At 39.9% G+C, this 19,241-nt stretch overlaps 1 protein-coding gene across 1 annotated transcript in view; it reads left to right on the top strand.

The window, feature by feature from the left end:
* Positions 1-19,241, top strand: part of UBAP2 (ubiquitin associated protein 2) — a 597,209-nt gene that overhangs the window by 264,183 nt on the left and 313,785 nt on the right. The window contains 1 exon segment of the mRNA XM_029581175.1: positions 9,383-9,435. Coding sequence (XP_029437035.1) covers positions 9,383-9,435 — 53 coding nt within the window.

Raw genomic sequence — 19,241 nt, 5'->3', positions numbered from 1 at the left:
AACCCTTGATTTTTAGGCAGGAGACAGTTTCTCATATATCAATCAGGTTCTTATCTAAATCATACTATTGCACCAGCCCTTATTGAAAGTTTAATCATCCCCTTGTAGGACACTAGCTAATTAATTAGTAAATTCACCTGTAAATTCAAAGTACTCTAATTCCAACTCCCTTAGTATCCTAAACTTAACTAGGAGCTCAACAAAATTAAGATGAAGGCAGCAGTCCAGCAGCAAGAGGGGGGCTTTCCAGTGTTTTGCATGGAGTGTCACATGTATGATTTTTTACCTGCTAGTGAGAGATTGTATGTGTGCACTCGGTGCAAAGAGCTCCTGGCACTCAGGGAACGAGTCTTATCTCTGGAGGCTAGAGTGGCAGACTTGGAGGAGCTGAGGCAGACAGAGAGGTACATTGATGAGACCTTCAGGGACATGGTAGCCAAGCCCCAAATCCAATCGGGCAGCTCCAGTGCTGCCTTGGATCAGAAAGGTTTCCCAGTTGGAGAACAACACCCTGGTGTAGCAGGAAGTGATCCTGTAGCAAGGACCTGCTCTCCAAGTGATGTATTGTTCTCTTGCAATGAGGACAAGTCTCCCAGGACTATTGCCCAGGAGGGAAGAGTTAGGCTGGCCATCATAGTTGGTGATTCAGTTATTAGAAATGTAGATAGCAGGGTGGCTGGTGGATGTGAGGACTGCCTGGTGAGGGGACAATGAGGGGGGGGGGGGAAGAAAATGGACCGAAAAATTTTTTTTAATGTAGCCCATTGTTACGGGCTTAACGGCTAGTATATATATAAATGATCTGAAAAGGAATACGACGAGTGAGGTTATCAAATTTGCGAACGATACAAAATTATTCGGAGATTGGGCATCCAAATGACAGATGAAATTTATTGTGGACAAGTGCAAGGTGTTGCATGTAGGGAAAAATAACCCTTGCTGTAGTTACACGATGTTAGGTTCCATATTAGAAGCTACCACCCAGGAAAAAGATCTAGGCATCATAGTGATAAAACTTTAAAATCGTCAGCTGCAGCAGTCAAAAAAGCAAACAGATGTTAGGAATTATTAGGAAGGGAATGGTTAATAAAACAGAAAATGTCATAATGCCTCTGTATCGCTCCATGGTGAGACCGCACCTTGAATACTGTGTACAATTCTGGTCGCTGTAATTCAAAAAAGATATAGTTGCGATGGAAAGGTACAGAGAAGGGCAACCAAAATGATAAAGGGGATGGAACAGCTCCCCTATGAGGAAAGGCTGAAGAGATTAGGCCTGTTCAGCTTGGAGAAGAGACGGCTGAGGGGGGGGGATATGATAGAGGTCTTTAAGATCATGAGAGGTCTTGAACGAGTAGAACACTCCCCCTGTTTAGTGTATTTCTCGGTTATATGTAAGGGCTCCGCCCAAAAGTTCTTGTTTTTTGTGAACCGATACGATGTGCGAACGGACATCGGTATAGAAGAGACTTTAAATAAATAAATAAATAAATAAATAAATAGATGTGAATCAGTTATTTACACTTTCGGATAATAGAAGGTGTAGGGGGGCATTCCATGAAGTTAGCAAGTAGCACATTTAAGACTAATCGGAGAAAGTTTTTTTTTTCACTCAATGCACAATTAAGCTCTGGAATTTGTTACCAGAGGATGTGGTTAGTGCAGTTAGTGTAGCTGGATTCAAAAAAGGTTTGGATAAGTTCTTGGAGGAGAAGTCCATTAACTGCTGTTAATCAAGTTTACTTAGGGAATAGCCTCTGCTATTAATTGCATCAGTAGCATGGGATCTTCTTGGTGTTTGGGTAATTGCCAGGTTCTTGTGGCCTGGTTTGGCCTCTGTTGGAAACAGGATGCTGGGCTTGATGGACCCTTGGTCTGACCCAGCATGGCAATCTCTTATGTTCTGGTTTCCTGCTTGTCTGGGGGGGAGGGCATGGTGATGACTATTGTAATTTTGTGTGTTGCATTTTGTAATTCAGGGAGCATGTTAACATTTACATTTAAAGATGAATATGCATGTCTAATGGCAATCAACTGACTATATGATACTAATTCATTTAAGATATATACAATACTGACACTGCAATTTGGCCGATGTTTTTGTTTTTTGTTTTTTTTTTAAAGCTGTTCCTTTTATTTATTTATTTATTTATTTATTTAACAGTTTTTTATACCGACCTTCATAGTAAATAACCATATCGGATCGGTTTACATTTAACAAGGGTATAACTGGAGTAACAATTCAAGAAAACGATAGAAAACAATAGGTAGGAATAAGTCAATAGGTAGGAATAAGTTTAGGTATGAATAAGTTTAGGTATGAATAACAATAGGTAGGAATAAGTCAATAGGTAGGAATAAGTTTATTTATTTATTTAACAGGTTTTTATACCGACCTTCATAGTAAATAACCATATCAGATCGGTTTACATTTAACAAGGGAATAACTGGAGTAACAATTCAAGAAAACGATAGAAAACAATAGGTAGGAATAAGTCAAAAGTTACAATCAACAGGGAAAGAGAACTTGGAAGCTTGCAACAAGCTGGAAAGAAGATAAGGCAGGAAATAAATATAGAGTGTTACCATAGAGTGTTACCATAGAGTGTTACCAAGTGTTAGTTTTTTTGCTTGTGTTTGGAACATTGCCTTGGCTTCCCTTTGGATTTAGATAAAATAATTTTTTGACAGATCTGTACCTGGTTTAATTTGACTCCTCATTTATATGCAATGCATCCTTCAATGGCATCTAAAACTTAAACTAAAAATTGTATTTATATTCTGCCTTTTGTGATATTTTAAAGTGGATTACATTCAGATACTGTAGTTATTGCCATGTCCCCAAAAGGCTTACAGAGGCAATGGAGGATGAAGTGACTTGCCCAAAATTACAAAGAAGTATCAGTGAGATGTGAACCTATTGATCTGCATAAACCTAATATGACTAGTAGTATCTAGGGCGGTGTTTCACAACCTTTTTTGTGTTGTGGCACATCTGGCATTGGGCTGACTTCATCATGGCATACGAACACATTTCCTTTGGCTACCCCCCGGGCATTTTTCTCTGTTCTCCCCCCCCCCTCCCCAACCTCTGGTATCATTGGCATCATCACCTTCCCTTCACTTACCCCCCTGCCGCCGCATCACCTTTTCTCTTTCCTTTCCCCCATTTCCCACCCACGCAAATCATCACCAGCTTTTCCCTTCTCTTCCTTCTCTCTTCACTCCATTGCAATCCTTATCTTCTCTCCACCATCCTTAGCAATAACACCTCTTCTCTTCCCTTCCCTCTCTCTTCCCACCACTTCTGGTATCACCATTTTCTCCTCCCTTCCCTCACCCCCAGCACCATCACCTTCTGTTTCCTTTTCTTGCCCCTCACCCTCTAGTATTATCACCTTCCCCCCTCTCTCTCCCTCCACCCTGCTGGAATCATCACCATCTCCATCACCTTCCGTTTCCTATCATCTCCTTCCACCCCTCCCCAATAAACTCTCCACCAACCATTCTTCCCTCCTTGGCATCAGTACTGTTTCCTTCCCTTCCCTTCCTTTCCCTCTCCCCCAACACCCCCAGTTTACTAGCAAATTCAACTGCTTCTTCCAGCCTGTTTCCCTCTTTAATCAGAACGGCAAGGGACCAGAAGGACTTGAGACTACAGAGTCCCCCATACCATTTCAGTTGCAGAGGAGAGGAGAGCTGGCAGAGGGGAAAACAGAAGCAGCAGCAAATAAGTGCTGTTCTCTGACTCCCCCTGCTGGTGGGAGGTATCCTGCAGGCCAACTGTTGGGGAAAGAGAAACAGACGATTGTCATGACACATCAGTTGGGAAATGCTGATCTAGGTAGCACTGTAGTGTATAACACTAATTTTAAAGATAGTCCTGCCTGGGATCAAAACACTGATCAATATGTAGCTGAAGTTGTATTAGTGAAATGTAGAAAAGATCACTTTTGGTTTGAAGATTTTTTTCCGACAAGCGTATGATGTTAATTGAGTTGCACGATAGAATCCAATATCCCTAACTATAAAAATAAAAATTCAGTACCGGCTTTAAATCTTATCACCATGGGCACTTTAATAAAGATTTTATTCTTAGCATAGAATGAAGGTGTAACCTAGTAGTTAGAGCAGCAGACTGAGAACTGGGAAAGCCAGGGTTCCAAATACTTAGGCAACTGGAGGATTTTAGTTCCCAGTGCTGTGAATACATTATCCGCAGCCACTAAATTTACTAGTAAATAATGTTAAAGATTAAGTTCTCTTAGACCTGGAGTCTATTTTTAGATTTCATTGCTGAAGACTTCACTGACTGTCAGAAGCTCATTATGTTAATATTTTCTGTTTACTAAAAAATAACTTAACCTACTGCCTGGAATACACCCATGTAGTAATCTGCGCAGCACTGTAAATGGAAGCTAGGAAACTCTACAGACTTAGGATTTTGTTCTGTTGATAAACAGGCTGAATTACCCATTACATGTGGGTAACATCATCCAGGGACACTGAACAGACTTGTCTCTCTAAGATGATAGAGCTTTGAGCTCTACTGACCATGTGCGGGAATTCCCGCATGGAAGTTTCCCCCATGAGTCTCCTCAGTCATTTTTTGTTCGAGCTAAGGCACAGACATGTACTCTGCTCTCGTTGGGGGGTTCTCTAAATTCAAAATTCTTACTTTTCTTTTCTAAGTTCTCTTCAATTTTTGTTGCCTTACTTCCTCAAAAGCCCCACAAAAGCTCTTTTAAGTGCTAACCAAAAAAACGAGGAAAAACGTTATCAGTGTGTTCTCCTCCAAGAGACCTTGCCTTCTCAAGATGTTGCAAAAGAAAGAGCCAATCATCAGTGGTTTCAAATAGTGCATTTGTGGTAAAGTTACCGAAAGCCATGAGCTTTGCTACACCTGCTGTGGCCTGGAGCATGACCAGCAGAATTGTTATGCCTGTGGACAGATGTTCTCATGCTCACAGTGCTCCATTGCACACAGATTTGATGAGCTGCATAAATCTCTAAGGAGTTGCAGCAGATCCTCCTCCTACAGTGCAGCTTTGTCTAGCTTGCTAGGGAAAGGTCAGAGCAGTAGCTCATCTGTCTCTCCCGTCGGCACAGACTGAAGCTGTGGGGCTGAGTTCTGGAGCCTGCATCAAGGAAGCATAAACACTTGGAGTGCTGCGCTGGCACCATGAGTGCAAGCTACACTGAAGTATATGATGCAGTCTGCCTTGAAGTTTTTGATACAAGATTCATCAACACTTAACGCATGGACCTTTGAAAAAGTTGAGGCCCTGTGCATCATCTCACTTGATGCACAATGTACCAACATATTCAATGCATAGTGCATTGAAGCATTTGGAACATGAAACATAGAGGCATTCGCTGATGGATCACTTGATGCAGACAGCATTGCTGAATTCTAGCTTGGCGCACACTATTCATGATACATCAAAGACAAAGCACCACACTATTACAATGCATTCCACAGCCTCTGCTTTTCAATTGCTTGATGTGTTTTATTCAACACATTGAGGCATACAGTACAGCGGTGATGCAGCTTGTACATCCATTGGTACAGCATCAACGCAATACTCCAAAATTCCTCATTGGACCATTGGACTAGCAATCATCTAAGCATTAAAATCCTCTAAGCATTCTGCTAAGATGCCAGTTCTAGAAGCTGCTCTACCAGTGCAGTTATATACAGTAGAAGGGTACCATTTAGAGAGAAAAGATTCTGTATGTTCTGTGCTCCTGCTCACATCAGACCATTCATAGGACCAATCTCAGGAACCAATCCTTGTTGATATATACCACTGCCCAGAGTGGATCAGATTACAATTTTGGTGAAAAATTTCTTTTCCACATTGTCCAAGCAGTCTGGTGATTCACTTCAGCCTGTCCTTTAGAACCTGGCTGTGGCAATTCCACTTAGCAGAGTCTGTCACCCATAGGACTGCACACGTTCTTGGAGCCCATTCTCACGCTGCTGCTTCTTCCCACTCCATTGCAATAGAGTTATCCAGATTGGAAACGAATGTCTGCTTGGCACCACCTACACTCCTGCCGAAGGAGCCTATGGCGTGACCCTCATCTTCATTACACTCTTGGTACAGTGATCCTCTTCCACTGGGATCACACAAAGATTCTATGGGCATACTTTCTGATCTTCTTCTGGAGCCACCTAACCATACTTACCTTTTGAAAGACCTTTTTTACTCAGTATTCATAGAAGCTGTACCTTGGCGGTTTATATTAGTAAAGACAAAGACCTCTGTTCTGAACTACTAGATTTTCTGCAGATCTTTGAAACCCTTTCAGAGCCAATGACTTTACATGATTCAGGTGATTCTACGTGCTCTACGGATGAGAATGTGAGAGAGAGAGCAGGACTGCTTCTATGGGCAAGACCTAAAGCAAAGCACATTCAAGTAGCATTGTCTGAATTATCCAGTAGCCTGCTTACCTTGTAGAAATGTTGATAGTAATTTTATTATGGGTTTGACAATGCTTGGTTTAGAATGTTAATATTATCACCCATATCATAAGGCTTGAGGGTAACCTGCATGGAGCAGCAGTTACCATAGGAAACTTGCTGGGCATTCTGGATAGACCATATGGGGTTTTTTTTTCCTTACCGTCATTTCTATGTTACTGTGTAACTTTCCAGCAGTCCTTCTATTCTGCTGGAATCAGACCTGATGCTGTTAACTGAAGATAGGTCTCGTTTTCATCCCAACCTCATTGCCCTCAACTTAACAGCCTGTAGGTTGAATGCTCTGATTTTGGATCTTTACCTACCTATAGAGGTTGTCAATATCTTAATCTCATCTAGAAAACTATCAACTAGGCGAAACTGTGCCTTCAAGTGGAATAGATATTCCAGGTGGTGTCTGCAGAAGGCATACCACCCTTTCTCCTGTCAGTCTCAGCATCTACTACAATATTTTATTCACCTTTCAAACTCAGGTCTTGTCACGTCTTCAGTACGAGTGCACCTCAGCAGCTTACCACGTTATGGTAGACAGAAAGCATATATCCACTCATGTGCTTGGACAGCTTGATTCATGAAAGGACTGTTGTGTGTCAAACCCCCAGTTCAAAAATCACCTATACTGAGGGAACTCAGTGTGGTTGTTTCCCAGTTAATGAAGCCTCCTTTTGTGCTTCTAGAATTGGCTTCACTAAAGTTTTTTTGACTTGGAAGGTAACTTTTCTAGCTGCCATCATTTCTGCTAGAAAAGTTAGTGAATTTCAGGCTCTTGTTTACTGTCCTCCATATCTACAGTTTTTTTTACAACAGGTAGATTCTCTGAGGTCATCACAGGTTTCTTCCAAAGGTTGTCTCTTCCTTCTACATCAATCCATTGTTCTGCCTACATTTTACGCAAGGCTGCATGCTCATGACAGTGAAAAAGCTCTTCACACTTTAGACTGCAAACGGGCTTTGGTGTACTGCAAAAGAAGGACTCTGTCACATCATCAAACCAATGCCTGGGAACTATGACTGTCAAGCAAACTTTATTGGTTGACTGAGTGCATATGACACTGTTATCACTTAGCAGGATTACAGCTCACAGACTTGGTTAAAACTTATCAAGTAAGAGCTTTGGCTGCCTCTGTTGCTCACCTTCATGAGGTGCCCATTGAGAACATCTGCAAAGCTGTGACTTTATCTTCAGTTAATGACTTCATGTCCCACTACTGTCTGGATAATTCTCAGACTGATTGTAAATTTGGACAGGCAGTTTTGCATAACCTGTTTTCACTGTAGTCCACTCTCCATGGTGGGGACTGGGTTGTTTACTAAGTAAACAAGCCACTGCATCCTTTAGCTTGGACTCCCCACATGTAATAGCTAATTCAGCCTGCTTATCAATGGAAAAGCTAGTTTACTTACTATAAATGATGTTTTCCATAGATAGGATGAATTAGCCATGGAATAAGCTCCCACCTCCTTGGAAAACTAACTATTTAGCTATATTTAGCTCTGGTACTGACTGAGGATGTCTCATGAGGCAAACACCCAAGTGAGAATTCCCCCACATACTAAGTAGAGCTCAAATCTCTGCTATCTTAAAGAGAAGTCTGTTTGGTGCCGCCAGATGATGTCACCCACATGTAATGGCTAATTCATCCTCCTATCTATGGTGTGTATCTCGCTCTGTAGAGATAAATATATCGTTTTCAGTTCCTTGTGAGCTAGGATATCTCAGGAAGAAGGCGTTTGGGTAAGTACGTTTGAAACTAACATAGAGGATACCTCTCTCGAGCGTGTGAGCGAAAGCAACGCGGGAAATCTCGGCGCTGTTATCTTTGCCATTGAAATATATTTTTTTCTACATAGACAAAGTGATTCACAATCTGGAAATAAACCTCCAGCAAGCACAGTGCAGCTGGTATTTCAAGAATAATTTGCATACTTGATCCATGACATACTCAGCTTTAACTGGTTTATTAAGCCAATAGGCATTCTAGACCTAGTTACATCTGCAGCTCCCCCTGCTGTGATTAAAAGGGAGGAGCTTGATAAGCATTTTTTGTGGGTGTCCAAATCATCAGGGTTTTCCCCCTGAGGAAGCCAGGTTGGCGAAACAAGTGCCTTGTCGGGATTTTATAACAACATACCTACCAGGAACACCTTCCTTTAGCATTTGTTTTGTTAGTACACTATGAATTAATATTATAACATATAACAATCCTTTGTTGCTTTATTTTGAGCTTCTGAAAGTAGTATCCAACTTGCAGTCACCAAAGAGTCTGTACATCATTAGATATTATACAATTAGCCTACCTATGCATAAGTTCGACTAACAGTCTATGTAGTTTTGTATTTTTACATCTGGGATTGTTAAACTGTATTCAAAATGTATCATCTCATGTGGTTAGATTCATTATTGTATAGTCATAAAGCAATATGTTTCTTGATGTCAATAATGTGAGGCTTTGTTTCTAATTTGCTAATTTTCTCTATGGAACATTAGAGCAACTTTGTATTAGGCTTAATTAGGGTCTCATTGTTAGAACTTCGACACAGTATTTGGACTTGTTTGTACACATTTGAATAAAGATTTGTAGTAACACTAGTCTGTAATTCGCATAGTGGTTGACTTCCTAAGTGCTTTTGTCCTACTCTATTAGGAGTGTATTGTTTGTGTGTGTGTGTGTATATGTATAAAACAGAATTATTATAGAATGCCAACACTGGTACATATATGACTTTTGTAATATATTAATTTTAAATTTTTTTGGTGCAAAACTTAGAGATTGAGTTCTTTAGGCTTGAAAGAAAATATGTAGTGGAGCTGTCACCCAGTAGGTAAAACTTTGGTGGCAGCACATAAGAGCTTTTCTTCTCTTTCATCTCCTTTCCGATGTTATACAATAGGTGCATGGAGAAACTCAGTAGAAGAGTGGACGGCTGAAGATTGGAATGAAGATGTAAGTGCATCTGACTGGGTAGGGGTTTCATTTTTTTTTAACCTTTGTATCTGCTGATATAGAGCAAAAAAAGTACAGTTACATATTCATTTTGTAGGAGAGCACATGTGCATATTTTGGACCCAGGCTGACCTAAGTATAAAAGAGTTGAATTCACATTAGTTTCAAATTTATGAGAAGTAGCACCAATTGTCCATTTTAAATATCAATGTTTTGCAAAGAACATGATGGAAGTTTGGGCACAAAATAATTTTTAGTACCTGGAAAACTGACTGGGGGATGTGGGTGATGCTAAAACTGAAATATAAGAATTGAAGTAGTTATTTTTTAAGCAATGCAGTCTTGCATTACCAGTTGCTTCCTAAAGTAAAACTGTACCTTCTATGGCCTATTGAGTGTCTCGGAAATACTTATGGCAACTATTACTTCTGAAATTGTTCAAGCTCCATCTTCTCCTCGCTCATATTTTCTGGGAGCAATCATATTAACAAGAAAAAAAAATCACAAACTTTGTGCTTGCTGGATGTGCCATGTTAGTAATGAGGTCACAAATACCATCTAACAGGCTGCATGAACCAAAACCAATCCATTTTCTGTCATTGTTTGGTATTCTAAGCAAGGTAAAAAGTGTTTTGTTTTGTTTTTTTATTTATGGCTGAGAAGGGTTATTGTAAGGGGAGTGTTACATGTGTACCTTTGAAATGTTTCATCTTACACAAACTCACCACTACAAGCTAAAGGGCTGCTACCACTGTTGTATCTAATGTCAAGAGACAACAAACTATGAAGACAGTATTGTATTTTTACACAGGGTCTTTCAAAATTTACTGTTCTACATTGGTTTATCAAAAAACTTTTCATCTTCATAATTTATTTAGCACAAAACATTTTTTGCCACTATTAATTTCACAATCAATATCTTAATACTCTCAAATCTACACTAACTCTTATAGTTAAAACAGAACATCCAAATCATTCACCATACATCCCTACTCTTCATGTTTCAACACATCCCTCACATTTGCTCACATGCACCTCACATCAAACAACCTCTGATTAATATCAGTCTCTAATTATCACTGCAATACCATGATTTTTCAAAACTTCACTATTAAAAAAAAAAAAAAAAAAAAGCAAGGAAGCATCATTGCAAAATACTTTTAAATTTCCTCATATGAGACTTTTTGTTCACTTTTAACGGGTAAGATAAGTTCAGCGTATTGACTTAGCTTATATTGTTCCAATTGGGTATTCAGTATCCCTCCAGCATATTAAAAAATCCATCAGGTAAGAAAACTTTTTTTATAAAGGTGCTTTGAAAAAAACATTGTTAAATTCCTCTTCTTTTAATGTCACCTTTTTAACCTCCAGACGAATGGTAATCCAGATCTTATCGAATCATAGTGTAATTCCATCCAACCCGTCAAATTGAAGTCTGAGGTTGCTGCATTATCTCCACGAAGTATCATTCCATCCAGATAATCACATTAGAACCAATGTTGCTATATTATCTCTCATCTTTCCATCCAGGCCATCAGCCTAGAAACTGTTACTGCATTATCACCTGACGCTGCAGCATTTCGGCACAGCCGTGCCTGCATCAGGGTAGTTATAACTTGTTCTAAAAAGAAATGTATTATGAAAAGTGCACTTCAAACATTTAAAACAATCTTAATGTAAATAAAAGATTACTCACCAATCCTGCCCAACCGCCTATTCAGCATAACATACCGATATCATACGCTTTAAACGCTAAACTAAAAAAGCACAGATTTAAATGCCCTTTGTCCAGTAGCAGGGCGCATATCTCAGATGTCACTGCGCAGGGCATTTGTTTCCTATTCCCCTGTTTAAATCCAGCCTTGTCTTACCACAATAATGCAATGCTCACATTGAGTCAGTTTTGTTCCAAGTTGTTATCTAAGTTGATCTTAGTTGTTTCTTAATATAATATATTATACTGTATTATAGTTCTTCTGTTCATTATATTATATTTGATATGTAAACCATGTTCCATGTAAACTGCCTTCCCGGCGATAGTTATCTCTGTTAAATGTGAACCGGAGTGATATGTATTGTATACAGGAACTTCCGGTATATAAAAACCAATAAATAAATAAATAAATAAATACCCTCCAGACCTGAAAGAAGACCTTTGCAAAAGCTTCATTACATAACACACACTTCTCCTAAAACCAAACTGCATAGGGGTACGGATGTGATAGAAAACCATCTCAGAAAACCTTGCTGTCAGATCTGTTTACCGTCTTTGGAGCTTCCATAAGAAATGCGGACTAGACAGAAGCCTCACTAAACCCAGGGAAACGTGACATGCTTAAGTCCTCGATGGACTATATCAGCATCTGAAGTGAAGAAATATTCCCAAAGACTCTTTAACTAATTGCTTAATAAGTACAGCTACTTTGTGTCCCTATATAAGTTTTCCAAGCTTAAAGACCCAATCAATCACTATCCTAAATCAACGGATCTGCCGAATTGTACAAGTCTATGGGAAAACATCTTTCTGTCAAGGAGATGTCACTCAGGACTCAAAAAAGGTGCTCCATTCAGCTTCCGTATTTAACCCATCCAGGGTAACTGTCCTTCATTTAAAAATATAGGATTGTTACATATCTCACCGGTTTACAAGGAAGTAAAACTGTCGCCTCTTGGGCTGCCTACATTGAAACAATTAACATAACATGAAGGAGTATAAAGGAACTTAGAGGGGCTTACTAGAGAAATTGCAATAACGAACTATTCAAACTTATGTACAGAAGGGGATGGTGGGTCAAAGACTATACAGATATTGTTTTCTTCCGGCTTTTAGTTCTCTGGGAATGCTTGTGTGAAAAACCAAGTCTTTAGTTTCTTTTTGAAAGTTATATGGCAGAAAGTTATATGGGAGGCGCTAGGGACACACTAGTGTCCCTATCGCCTCCTTTTACTGCAGGCCCTCATTTGCATAAGGGCCGATACTGAATTGTGCGCCCAGGACACTGGCCTGTGCGCCCGTCGGGAGAGCGGGCGCTCGCCAGCTTTCCCGCGACTTTTACTGTATCGGCCCATAATCTGTTGGAAAAACGACAGATCAAAACTAAAAATTTTTTCATAGCAATGATGATTTAAGTCCACTAGAAAAGTAGTGGGCATACAAACTGGTTCAGCTCTTTTCTCCAGAAAAAACATGCAATCTCAATAGCCTTATCCTGGGGGATATTGGTGTAGAGAGAAGCTACATCAATAGTGGTCATCAATAAATTTGGAATTGGAGTCTCCAACTGCTCTAACACTGTAATAATATGTTCATAATCTCTAATATAAGATGGTAATTGAAAAACAAAATCTCGTTAAAAAAAAATAAAAATCTACAAAAGTGGAAAGTGGTTTCAACAGTGATCCGTGGGAGGATATAATTGGTCTCCCTGGTGGTTTAACCAATCTTTTATGTATTTTTGGTAAGCAGTAAAACACTGGGCATATCCGGAATGTTACCTTAAAAAAAAATTCTTTCTTTATCTGTTATCCACCCTCTATCTGCAGCATTATCAACAATAACATCAATCTTTTTTAATGTCTGGTAGAATCTGATGGATTTTTGAATATGCTGGTTGGATATTGAATACCCGATTGAAACAATATAAGTTAAGTCAATACGCTGACCTTATCTTACCCGTTAAAAGTGAACAGAAGAAATTTCCTCATACTTATGAGGAAATTTAAAAGTATTTTGGAATGATGCTTCCTTGCTTTTTAACAGTGAAGTTTTGAAAAATCATGGTATTGAAGTGATAATTAGAGATTGATATTAATTAGAGGTTGTTTTTTGATGTGAGGTGCATGTGAGGGATGTGTTGCAACATGAAGAGTAGGGATGTGTGGTGAATGAGTTGGATGTTCTGTTTCAAATATAAGAGTTGGTGTAGATTGAGAGTATTAAGATGTTGATTATGACATAATAATGGTAAAAACATGTTTTTGCTAAATAAATTATGAATATGAAGTCTTTTGATAAACTATGAAGACAGTATGATATAAGTTGTTTTTTACACAGGGACTTTCTAAGACTTACTGTTCTACATTGGTTTGTTGTCTCTTCATATTACACAAAGACAAGATGTTCTGAAGAGCAGTCAGAGTGTAATTGTTTCTGCTTTCCTCTGCGTACTTTTCAGGATCCCATTTGCCTTGTATGTGTTTAAGGATTCAGGAAAATGCGTACCAGTAATAATTTTTAATCCAGATTAGTGTTGCTCCTTAGTGTCCTAGTAAAGTGTGAGTAGATAATGCAACTTTCCTGTAAGACCTGACTTTCTTAAAGTTCATAATATAATTCAATGAGAATGATTCATTAAACTCTTGTAAATTTGGTGAACTGTAGTCTGGATTTAGTAAATTGAATATATATATATATATATATATATATATATTTTTTTTTTTTAACTGCTAGCAGGAAGTGAGGACAACTGCATGACTTTTCTTATTCTGCTTTATTTGTATCAGGCCAGGGGATTTCAACCAATGGTGCATGCATTGTTAGAGATACTTGAAAAGATGGTTGGGGGCTGGTCTGGTGCATCAGTCTCAGCTCTGTGCCTTGTTATATAGAAGTACTTGGTTTGATTTCCAAGTCAGGGGTCTTACGCTCCAAATCAGCTAGGGTTGGGGAAGCTGTGGAGGCAGTGTTCACAGGTTTGGGAGAGTTAGGGGAGTGGGGTGACAGATCAGAGCATTGCTTATTGGCAATACCATTTAGGGCCACGTGTATTAATCAGTTGTGACCACCATAATAGGCTTTATTGATAAAATGCTTTTACATGTGTTGACTCTCTGCCTTATATATAATCATGGGTCACTAAGCGTTCCAACGGGTTATACTGTTTTTTTTAAAGAATTTTTTTTGCAATTAAAAATGTCCAAACAGAAATTGTAAATAGGAATTGACATAACATTCAGTTATTCTTCTGAATTTTCAAATGCTAATACTTATCTTTTTGTTTTTGCACTCGGAACAAACCTGAATATTAGTGTATGAAAACCCTTCATAGATATTTAATTTGCCTTCACAGCCTGACACAGGTCCTTGTTTCAAACACTGATGTCCTTGATCAGGGTATGGTCATTTCTTAATTCTAAAAATAAAAAAATAAAATTGTATACAGATACCTTACCCCTCTCATACTGCCAAAGAAACTGAGAAGTCTACATGCAGTTTCCACTCAATATGCCAGTATGGTATTCCACAGGACATGATGTCATCAAACTATTATCTCACTTCCTTTTATTCCAGACACTTGTCAGTCAAAGAGTACCAGTCAATCTCATTATTGAGACCATTGGGAGCAATAGTATTAAGGTGGAAAATCCTGTACTGTTCTCTAAAGTTCAAATATGCATCATGGTCACCTCCCTGAGGGTTTCTTTTCATCTGTTCCAGGACTTGCTATTTCAGGTCCTGGAAAGTATGAGAAATCTCCATACACTGGTTTTCCTAACCCCTCACAAACCCCTCAGTTACTCTGGTTCCCCTATGAATCCAAGAGACACCAGCAGTGGTTCTTAACATGTAGGGGCTCCTTTCTGAGAATATGTGTAATCATTCATACCTCTTTCTTGCTACAGCACAGCACTGGAATATGTTAATCAATGGGCAACATGCAGAGCATAGATAGCCAGGCCCCACTTTGTGCAGCATGCACAGTGTACACAGCATCTCTTTATCTTCCCCTTATAGCTTCTGCCTTTGATTCCTTACAGTCTTTATCTTATCCCCAGGCTGAATGAGACAGTGTGTGCACTGAGCACTGGATGTGACTCATTCTGACTTTTGGGTACAGCAGCAGAGGAAGGAGGTGTGGCTGCCAAAATGACTGAACTGACTGCCTGCATCGCACTGACTTTTCTCTTTTTCTGCCCTTGCATATGAAAGGAATTGGTCAATTGTGATGGGTTCAGGTGTATCTCCACCCCTTTCTCCTTTTGATTTAAAATTTGGAAGAGACTGGTGGGGCTTTCAGTGCTTCTCTAGCTCTTCTTTTGACCAAATGATTCCTCTCCATGTCTGCATTGCTAGGCCCATGGAGGTTGGTATGCCACACAATATTTTTATTAATATAAGTGTGCCTTGGGCTTGAAAAAGTTGGGAAACATTGAGTTGGTCCAATAAAAACGTATGGCTTTTTATATATATATTTTATTTTTTTGTTAACATTCAAGTCGACTAACATGGCAGCCAAACTATTTTACTATGTAAAGTAAAACAGGTCACAAATCCTTGAGTATTTTACAGTGTGTTAGAATTTGTTGAAAGTGTAAATAAACAAGTTAATAAGGTTTGGCCAATTGAATATAGTGTGTGCTAATTTTCAGAAAGCATTGACAAAGTCCCTTATATGAGACTCCTCAGGAAATTACAAAGAAATGATCTATTGTAGACTGGTAACTGTTTCCTATCTTTTAAACCAAAGAATAGGAGTGAATAGTCAGTTTTTACCAATGGAGAGAGAGAAAATAGTGGAATGTCCTTTGGTACCAGTGGTAAGCCTATTCATTAATGATCTGGAAAAGGGAGTAGTTAATAATCTGAACAAATTTGCAGATGACGCAAAATGATTGAAAGTAATTAAAACACAAGCATATTGTGAGCCATTGCAGGAAGGCTTTGCAAGATTGGGGAGCTAGGTGTCTTAAGTGGCAGGTCCAATTTGATGGAGACAAATGGTAAGTGATGTACATGAGGGAAAAAAATCTTAACTATATCTACTTGATGCTGAGTTCAAGTGAGAGTTATCGCCCAGGAAAAAGACCTTGGTATTACTGTGAACAGCAAGCTAAAATTCTCAGCTCAACCTGCAACAACAGTCAAAAAAGCAAATAGAATGTTAGGAATAAAGCTGTAAATATTGGATCCTGGTCCTGTTAGATTTTCAACTGCATTTGACTTTAATCACCTACTCCTGCTACAACACTTGAGACATACGTATTCCTGACCAACTAATCATCGTCTGTCCCATGGATCAACAATTCCCTTGTGGAGTGCCCCAGGGTTCACTGCTTTTCCCAATCCTTTTCAACATCTGTAACTGTTCTATCTGTGAACTGCTCCAGTCTTTCAACATTGAGTCTCACATGTTTGCTGATGACATCCAGTTTTGCTTCAAACAGGGACTGATGAGAGAGGAAGTGAAGTCATGCAGGCTGATGGCGGTCTGAGAAAGGAGCTCCGGCCCCGATCACCCTAAAAATTGCTCTCTGCAATGCAAACCGCGAAAAAAAAGCATCGCAATCGCTGCCGCCGAGACCTCTTAGCTTGAAGATGTCAGTGAGAAAAAAAATACCGGACTTCAAAACAATTCTCATACGAATTTACAGCGCCGAAAAGTCCTGGGGAAATGGAGGAGGGGACAGATCAAGAAAATGGCGCGTTTTCAGACACCCCGGCAGCGGGAGACACGGCGCCATGCTTGAACGAATCTAGAGCGGGGGACTCTCTCTCCAGGGAGGACTTTAAAAAATGGTTTGGGGACCTGCATGCAGATATAGGCCAACTAAAGTAGGAATTTAAAAATGTAGTCTCAGAATTGAGAGCTAAATACACAGAGCTGGGTAACTGCGTGGAAGCACTTGAAAGCCATCAGGAGGAGCAGGACACAGTGACTGAGTGATTTCAGCAGGAACTCCAAAATCTAAATGATGAGAACAACAAGCTGAGGGACTGGGTCGAGGACAAACCACTCCAGAAGGGAGAACCTGCGTATGAGGGGGGGTCCAGAAGAACCAGCGTACACAGATTGGCAAAAGGTAGTCCTGGATATTTGCAGCCAGATATTGAGTTCTGACATTGGAGGAACCAGCTATAATAAAATTGGCAAGGGCACACAGAGCTGTAACCAAATCGCGGAATGGCAACCCCGTGATATCGTGGTTTGCTTCCACGAGTATGCAGTGAAGGAACGAATCATGACTCAAGCATGGCAATTATGCGATATACAATGGCATGGTCACAGAATCAAAATGTTTCAGGATCTCTCCCTGGTAATGATCAAAAAAATGGAGAGACTTCCGAGAGGAGGTACAGGCGTTGAGATTCGGGAACCATAAATATAAGTGGTTGTTCCCGTTCGGATTACATTTCACGATTAATGGAATATCATCAAGAGTGCGTACCGTGGAAGAAGCGAGGACAATTATGAGGGCGGCAGGCCTACAGGTGGGGCCTTACTGCAAAAACACGCACCTCCAGTGTCTCATTGCATAAGGATCCCAGCACTCGTTGGCAGAGGGTCACTCACGGAGGAAGGACTACGCAGGCAATCAGACAAAGGCAATATACAACGGGACAGTGAGACCTGAGGCCTTAATGGGAGGCTGAGCTGAGTTCTTGATGGTTCAAGAAAAAAAGCTGGCTCTATTGAAGCTAGCAAACTCCAGACTTAAAGACTGAAAATCACTAGTTTGGCATGAAATTATGGTTCATTGCGGTAAAGTTTATATTGTTTATCTGATTTATATTAAGCTGTATGCAGAGAGGGAAAGTTTGTTGTTATGCTAAAGGGGCTGGGACTCTTACTGGGCCGAGGGTACACCGGTTTCGTCATTCCTCTAAGAAGTGGAGAATATAGTAGACTGAGGGTTGGAGAGGGGGGGGGGGGGGGAGAATAACAAAGCAGGAAAGGCTGGATGCTATATCCATACATCTTCTTGGTCAACCTACTATAGGAAACAGGCCACAGATTCCTAAAGTTATCCTGATAGGTGACAAAATGGTAATACAGGATGGTACCAGGGCTCTATGGATGGGGGGAAGGGGCTGCAAATGATAAGATGGGTTCCTTAAAAATCTTGTCATGGAATGTTAAAGGTTTAAACACACATGTTAAATGTATGAAATTGCTACAGGATGCGGTCAGGGCAAAGGCGTATATTCTCCTGTGTCAATAAACTCACCTAAGAAAACAACATGAGAGACTGATGACATCACACCAGTTCCCAATACAATTTTTCGCATCCGCCTCCAAATCATCCATATATACGGAGGTGGGGATACTTTTCTCACAAAATGTGGTGGTGGAGGTCTGTTCTGTAATTCGAGATGAGGAAGGAAGATATCTGTTGGTGAAATTTAAACTGGGAAAAGATGTGTACACATTAGCAAACATATATGCACCTAACACAAATCAGGGGACCTATTTTTAGAAATTATTTTCCATTCTGAAACCATCCTTATACTAGCAATTCTGCTAGTATAAGGATGGTTTCCTTATACTAGCAGGGGATTTCAATATTACAAATTACCCACTTCTGGACAACAGTGGAAGTGCAGGAGGGCCTATTAAGATGAGCAGGAGGACTTTGAAGGCTCTTTATGGCTGATTGTGATCTTCTTGATGTCTGGCGTCTGTACCATCCCACAGAGAGAAATTACACCTTCTCAAAAGCGCATAATGTCTATTCTCGACTCGATTTTCTCTTAGTTGATAAGTCTCTGGTTAACAAAGTGTCTGACTCAGGGATAAATGAGATTACTTGGTCCAACCTTGGCCGGCTTGGGGGGCCCCCTGGGGCAGAGAACCTGGCGATTGAATGAAAGCATTCTGGACGATGATACCTATTGTTCAAATTTAGTCCGGGAAATGGAAGAATACTTGGAGGAAAATGACAATGGGGAGGTATCAAAAGGTGTACTTTGGAATTGTTTCAAAGCAGTTGCCAGAGGCAAACTCATAGCAAGGGCCTCGTACTTGAAGAAAGTTAAGGAAGACCGTAGGTCAAAAATCCTGACTAGTATAGCAGGGTTAGAGCTTAGA

The sequence above is a fragment of the Rhinatrema bivittatum genome, chromosome 1, assembly GCF_901001135.1.
Source record: "Rhinatrema bivittatum chromosome 1, aRhiBiv1.1, whole genome shotgun sequence".
Taxonomy (NCBI): Eukaryota; Metazoa; Chordata; class Amphibia; order Gymnophiona; family Rhinatrematidae; genus Rhinatrema; species Rhinatrema bivittatum.
Note: the sequence above shows the minus strand (reverse complement) of the source record. Positions and strands in the feature narration are given on the sequence as shown.